This window comes from Alosa pseudoharengus, unplaced genomic scaffold (assembly GCF_046254945.1).
Source record: "Alosa pseudoharengus isolate Yale_2024_CS ecotype anadromous, Long Island Sound unplaced genomic scaffold, YU_APseudo_1.1 YU_APseudo_1.1_scf_18, whole genome shotgun sequence".
Lineage (NCBI taxonomy): Eukaryota > Metazoa > Chordata > Actinopteri > Clupeiformes > Clupeidae > Alosa > Alosa pseudoharengus.
In genome coordinates, this window is record NW_027468650.1 from 32,411,345 (window position 1) to 32,418,844 (window position 7,500).

The 7,500-nt window shown below is 46.7% G+C and overlaps 1 protein-coding gene across 1 annotated transcript in view; it reads left to right on the plus strand.

The window, feature by feature from the left end:
* The first annotated feature begins 419 nt into the window (after nucleotides 1–419).
* Nucleotides 420–7,500, plus strand: part of cnbd1 (cyclic nucleotide binding domain containing 1) — a 9,185-nt gene continuing 2,104 nt past the window's right edge. The window contains exons 1-6 of the mRNA XM_076291374.1: nucleotides 420–534; nucleotides 1,106–1,194; nucleotides 1,355–1,483; nucleotides 3,649–3,781; nucleotides 5,114–5,217; nucleotides 5,481–5,628. Of these exons, the coding sequence (XP_076147489.1) occupies nucleotides 504–534; nucleotides 1,106–1,194; nucleotides 1,355–1,483; nucleotides 3,649–3,781; nucleotides 5,114–5,217; nucleotides 5,481–5,628 (634 nt within the window). The 5' untranslated portion in view covers nucleotides 420–503. The remainder of the gene's footprint in view (nucleotides 535–1,105; nucleotides 1,195–1,354; nucleotides 1,484–3,648; nucleotides 3,782–5,113; nucleotides 5,218–5,480; nucleotides 5,629–7,500) is intronic.

Sequence of the window (7,500 nt, forward strand, 5' to 3'; positions counted from 1 at the left end):
TAAATGCAGACACCAAATTACCCCAGTATACTTGGCCTAGAAACCTGATTTACGATTTACGAGAGGATAGGAGTGAAGAGGAGAGCCAGGCCAAGACCGAGGCTGTTTCCCACTGTTATCAAGTGAACTCACGCACGTGAACACTGATAAAGCCCAGCCATGCTGCCACAGCCACAGTTGGAGGCCTGGAAAATGGCTGGGGAATCCTTCACTTTGGTTGCAGCTTATCTCCTGACAGATGTGTGTGTGTGTGTGTGTGTGTGTGTGTGTGTGTGTGTGTGTGTGTGTGTGTGTGTGTGTGTGTGTGTGTGTGCCATGAGTGCATCTGTTGTAGTGTTGTTATATATAGTGGTGATAATGTGTGTGTGTGTGTGTGTTTGTGTGTCAGTCCTGTTGAGCGTTCACAGTTGGAGCAACAGCTGATCCATTCTGCGCTGAAGTTGTTTCCCGTCCTGTTAGAGCAGATTGACCCGGCAGAACTGCGCGATATCAGCAGAATTGTCATGATAGAGAGCTGGGATCGTGGCCACATCAGTAAGATGACACACACACACACACACACACACACACACACACACACACACACACACACACACACACACACTTTTGTCCCCATTTTGTGATACACCTATGTGTGAATTGCTTCATGCACACACACACACACACTCATCCACAATCACACACACTCAATCTTTATTCCTTTTTTAAGGAAGTTCCATTATATTTGAATTCATTTTTCTCACTCCTCTCTTTTCTCTTCTCCTCATATCTGCCCCCTGCACCCCCCTCACTCTCTCTTACCCCCTCTGTTTCCCTCACCCTCTCTCTCCCTCATCCCTCTCTCTTTCTCTCACCCCCTCTCTCTCTCCCTCATCCCTCTCTCTTTCTCTCACTCCCTCATCCCTCTCTCTCTTTCTCTCTCACCCTCTCTCTCTCTCTCACCCCCTCTCTTTCCCTCATCCCTCTCTCTTTCTCTCCTCCCCCTCTCTCCCCCTCTCTCTCTCCCTCCCCCCCCTCTCTCTCTCCTTCATCCCTCTCTCTTTCTCTTTCACCCCCCTCCTCTCCACCAATCGCCCTCTCCCATCTTGATTGTGCTCCTCTGCAGTGTTTGGGGAGGGTGGGTTTTTCATAGTGCTCAGGGGCTCGGTGAGGCCATATAGCGATGCAAGCTCTCCTGAGGAAGAGAAAGCAGAGGTAGGATCCACCGTGTGATACACACACACACACACACACACACACACACACACACACACACACAAACATACACACACACACACACACACACATACCACTTTTAGACAGACAGCCCTAAAATGATGTTGACCGTGTGCTGGCGCTAATGGTCTCTCTGTAGATTGGGGCAGGTGGATGCTTTGGCTCACTCGAGGAGTCCAGCAGCGCGGAGGTGATCCGCTGTGTCCGAACTTTGCAGCCCTGCGAGATCCTCAAGATACCCCACTCTGGCTATGCCAAACTGAGACAGGTAGCATTCTTACACACACACACACACACACACACACACACACACACACATACACACACACACACACACACACACACACACACACAGGCTATGCCAAACTGAGACAGGTAGCATTCTTACACACACACACGAACACACACACACACACACACACACACACACACACACAGAGACAAACTTACTTGCACTCTTGAAAAGATTTATAAATGATTTACTCTTGTGTCAGTATCCTTCAGATGAAAGGGAATGTCTAGTCTAGTGAGATCTTATACAGTAGGGGCATATTGTATGAGGGGAAAGAAAAGAAACCAAGAGTTTGGTTCCAAAATGCTATATGCTCCATTATAATGAATTAAATACATGAAATCATTTGTTTTAATGTTGTTTTCCAACTCATTTCTTTGGGAATGTAGTTGGGTATTGTTATTGGATTTATCTTTACTCAATCAAAACAACAGAACTGCAATTTTATTGATATTACCTGAAGTACACAATTAAACTAGATGTACCGCAGAGCGGTACAAAATATGACCGCCGCCCAGTCCAGCACATTTTTTCCACAAAAATAAATCACGCTGAAAGGCCTATATGATTCTAACTGTCTCACTAAATTGCATTATCCACACTCAATTCTCACTGATATCTGCTAGACAACAAGTACCAAAACATGATTAGATTTCACATGTAAAATTCATTTTATACAACCCCACCTCCATCTTGCCTGTTCATAATTCTGAGGAAAATTCTTGAATTGTGTGCATGTGTGCATGTACATGTTTATGTTGTGTGTGTGTGTGTGTGTGTGTGTGTGTGCGTGCGTGCTTGTGTGTGTGCCTGCGTATGTGCCTGTGCAAGCGTACATATGTCTACTATGTGAGTATGTGTCATACGTATGATTACTGTGAATGTATGTGTGTGTGTGTATATCTGTTTGTGCACATGTGTGTACATGAAATGGGTTAACATGACCCCTGGAGGCAAACATACGGAAAAAAATGGTCATCCTAGTCCCTACAGTTCTCAAGATATTCACAGAGAACTGTGTCTGCCCTACCCTCCTTTCGGGGGTCCAGCGGGGGGGCTACAGATCAAAACGGAAAACGACGGTTCCATGCTATCCATGTGGGGTTACATGCCCACCAAGTTTTGTGTACCCCGGTCTTTCAGTGTCCCGGGAATCCTTGTTGGTGTACGTCACTAAATGTACACATACATTATTTTATTGTAAGGCCCCCCATGAACGAAAGTACACAAAACTTGGCATGCATACGGAGGGTGTCATAATGATCCTACACTTTTAATTTCGTGCAGTTTTGACCTTGTCAGCCAGAGATATTGTGATGAAAACACCTAATGTTTTGCTTTTTAATTTTTAACTAGGTGGCGCTATACATGAAATAAGTGGTAATGGGGTGGGTTGACATGCCCCCTTAAGACCAACATACATAAAAAAGGTGGACCTCCTAGGCCCTACGGTTCTCGAGATATTCACAGAAAACTGTCTCTGGCCACCTACAGGCCAGTTGGTGTATAGTAACATAAATGAATTTATTGTGTGGCCCCCCATGAACGGAATTCCACGAAACTTGGCGTGCATACAGAGGGTGTCATAATGATCCTACACTTCCAATTTCGTGCAGTTTTGACTATGTTAGGTCACAGATACCTGCGATTACAACACCTCATTTTTACTTTTTTGTGTTTAACTAGGTGGCGCTATACATGAAATGAGTGGTTATGGAATGGGTTGACATGGCCCCTTGAGATCAACATACAAAAAAAAATGGTCCTCCTAAACCCTACGGTTCTCGAGATATTCACAGAAAACTGTGTCTGCCCTACCCTCCTTTCGGGGGGGTCCAGTCCAGCGGGGGGGCTACAGATCAAAACGAAAAACGATGGTTCCATGCTATCCATGTGGGGTTACATGCCCACCAAGTTTCGTGTACCCCGGTCTTTCAGTGTCCCGGGAATCATTGACGGAAATTTGGGCATGCGAAAAGAAAAAAAAAAAAAAAATCTGACTAAACCTATATGACCGCCGCTTCGCTGCGCGCCGGTCATAATAACATGACTTATTAATGTTTGAAAAAATGGATTTATAGCATTTTGGAACCAAACTCTTCAAATGCTCATCAGTCCCATGCTTCTCTCTTCTCCTGCAGGAGCTTCAGGGACAGAACTTCGCGCTGCGGGAGCGACTGGTCCAGCGCTGCAGCTTCTACCAGAGCTGGCCCAGGTTCTCTGTCCACAAAGTGGCTGACCTCATACAGATCAAGAATTTCCCTGCCAATCACGGTAAGTCCCAAAACCAGTCACAAACTAAACATGTCCACCACTACACATGCAGTGTGCGTCTGCATTCACACAGTATTATTTTATATTTTTTGGGCTTTTTTGCCTTTATTTGTATAGGACAGTGGAGAGTGAGACTGGAAGCAAGTGGGAGAGAGAGATGGGGCGGGGATCGGGAAATGACCGCAGGTCGGATTCGAACCTGGGTCGCTGTGGGCACTCAGACCCGTACATGGTACGGGCGCTGTAGCCTGCTGAACCACAGCGCCCCCACAGTATTCATTTTCACTCATGCAGTATTGATTTGGACGCATTAGTATTATTTGGGCACTGTTTGGTCAGTGTTCATTTGCACACAAACACTATTCATGTGCACATGTATAGGGCCTTCATTTGAATGACGGCCAAAGTGCAGTCTTAAGGCAACACCAAAGATTCTTTTGTACCTTAAAATAATAAGAGTAAGACAATTCGGCTTCCAACCTGTAAGGGGACCGAAGAGGAAAAGTGTGTTGGTGTTGCTTTAAGGCTTATTAAGGCTCATTTTATAACTAGGCAAAACCAATTGGCTAATTGAGCACCATGATTAAGACCATGAGAGATGATGGTCTGCTCGTCGGTGCACGAAGACGTGCGTCATTCACGCACGGCCACAATTGTTGGGAGACACATGACATCCACTGCATGCCGCGTTGACGACGCAATTCTGGCCACGGGCCGCGTGTGTGGGACACAGATGCAGCACTGTACCAGGCCTCTTGGGAGTCAGCTGCTCTGCCTTCCCACGTGCCCCACAATAGCAGTCATTCATGCACCAGAACTTTGTTTGTTGATAGACGCCATTTTAATTAGGGCCCAGTATGTCCTGGCCTGGTTAACACCAAACCAGTTCTCATTTGAGAATAAGTCTGGACCCTCTCAGTTTCCAAGTAGCGTAATCAGCAGTCAAATAAAACTGAAGTTGTACACTAACCTCTTACAGATGACAGATTCCCGAATCCTCTTAAAAGGATTTCTTGTAAACAAAGGTTTTTAATGCAGTTGTTTATTCAGTATCAGTTTCAAAGTAATTGCACGTCAATGTTGTGCACTGCTGCACTGCCATCACTGCACAGTGTCCAGTATGCCTGCTGACCCCATCAGTGCACAGTGTCCAGTATGCCTGCTGACCCCATCAGTGCACAGTGTCCAGTATGCCTGTCTGTTGTCCTGAGAGACCTCTGCTCCATGCACAGTGTCCAGTATGCCTGTCTGTTGTCCTGAGAGACCTCTGCTCCATGCACAGTGTCCAGTATGCCTGTCTGTTGTCCTGAGAGACCTCTGCTCCATGCACAGTGCTGGTGAAGGAGGGGAAGATCTGTCAGTTTGTGGCCTACATCCATCAGGGAGAGTGTAATATCCTGCAGGACATTGGGACTCTCATGAAACCATCGAAGAAGGTGAGACACTGTTTGGGCTGTGTGTGTGTGTGTGTGTGTGTGTGTGTGTATGTGTGTGTGTGTGTGTCTGTGTGTCTGTGTTTATGCATGTGAAACTGCTTTCTCTCCCCACAGTGTTTATTTTTAAGTCAGTGTAGTGTGTGATTGCATCTACATAACAACATTGTGTGTGTGTGTGTGTGTGTGTGTGTGTGTGTGTGTGTGTGTGTGTGTGTGTGTGTGAGTGTGAGTGTGTGTGTGTGTGTGTGTGTGTGTGTGTGTAGGGCCATTTCAACTGTATATCTGTGGGGCAATTGGGTCCTTTCGAGTCCTTTGGAGAGGTGAGTGTCCTGATGGACCAGCCTTCTCCCTGCACCATCGTCACTCACACACCCGTGCAGGCAGGGATCATAACTCCTGACAAACTACAAGGTAAGCACACACACACACACACACACACACACACACACACACACACACACACACACACACACACACACACACACACACTATATCTCGAAGACATAGGATACATATGTTAAGCAGCTTACCACTAACACCATTCATTCATTCATTCATTCAAATCTGATTAAGAATAAAATAATCTTCACAACTTTATAAGTTGCTCCCTTGATGGGGATCATTCATTTCTAAAACTAGAGAAGTTACGGACCCTAAAGGCAGCATCCTGTAACAGTTTGCCACTTTTTGATATATATATATATTTTTTTTTATATATGCAACTACGTTTTGGTATTATCTTTAAATGTTTGGTGTTTGGTGTAATATAGGACAGATGAACATGTGTGCTGTTCCCACTAGGTGTCCAGGCTTTGTACTGTGTACAACTGTATGGTTTGAGTCAGAACACACTGAGAAAATGTGCCATCATTCTTTAAAGCATGACATCATCAACCCCAACAATAGCCAAGACCCCAGTTAGCATGTTAGCTAGACTTTAAGCAGTGCCATATTGGCTCTGTGTAATGTTTTCAGGGCCTCTGCAGGCGGTTTAGCTAGGTAGCTTGTCATCATTTCTCTAAAAACCAGCTGCAGAGCATGATATATTAAAGACAATGAAGATGTTTGATTAAGTTTGCAAACATGTCTTTGGAGTGGGCTGAAGGAAAGGGAAGCACGGATGTTTAAACATCTGGTACTTTGTTATGCTTCAGTATAAATGGCAGATATTTCAATATTATTGAGTGGACTTAGACCTGCCAAACAAACCATAGATGGAGCATATATTAAGATAGCAGGAACAGGAGACAGGTCGTAAGATCAGTAAGCGCTGTTATGTCTGCATGCCAAGAACATGGAGGCTATAAGACCTAGCGTATCATTCCTCCAAAACCCTCGAGCCCTCAAGCCTCAGAGTGTACAGACGGCCCTAGACAGCCGCCAAAGCTTTCGCTCTGATGTCACGTAAGTACACAACTTCTTGCGAGTAGACGAGTCGTGTCAGAAGTAGGTTCAGCTGAAGCGGAGAGCAGACCTCTGTCTCTCTCTCCCTAATTTGTAATGCTTATGCACATGTCTGTCCCCTCTGATCATGTGGAAGGCCTGACATCTCCGCTCCTCTCCTCTCCGCTCCTCCTCTGCTCCTCTGGCTTGCTGGCTCACACGGCCCTGGCTCTGCACGCTGGGCCTCCAGTGCGAGTGTTATGACATGGCGGGTGCCAAATCTAATAATAAGAAAGCTTAGCGCAGCACTGCCTGCGGGGCGGCCTGCAGAGCTGCACGTGAGGAGACCAACACCCTTTGGACAGTGCAGTGCAGCGTGGTGCAGGCGTGGCCGCTTGGACCGCTTTCGGACTGACGGCAAAGACAAATCATGGAATATTGGAGCAGAGAGCGCGTCCTGCGATCTGCAGTCTGTCCTCCAAGGGCCTGAAGACTCTGGATCGTGTGACGGCGGGTGTTTGTGCGGGATTTCCCCTCTTTCTTTCTCACTCTCTCTCTCTCTTGTTAGTCCCTCTTTTTCTGGCTTAGCTTGAGGGGATGAGATAGCTCTCTCCATTCGCACGATCCCAGTCCTGCCAGCAGACAGGGGTCAGGTCAGAACCCCAGAGGACACGTAGTAGGAGGAGGAAGAGGAGGTGCAGGAGGAGGAGGTGGTGGAGGAGGAAGAAGAGGTGCAGGAGGAGGAGGTGCAGGGGGAGGAAGAGGAGGAGGAGGAGGTGGTGGAGGAGGAGGTAGTGGCGGCGGTGGTGATTGCAGCAGCTGAGATCTCCAGAACTCGAGAGGATTCAGCAAGCTCAGGAAAAACAGCTGATTCTCAAAGCCTGCACTAATAAGCAGAAG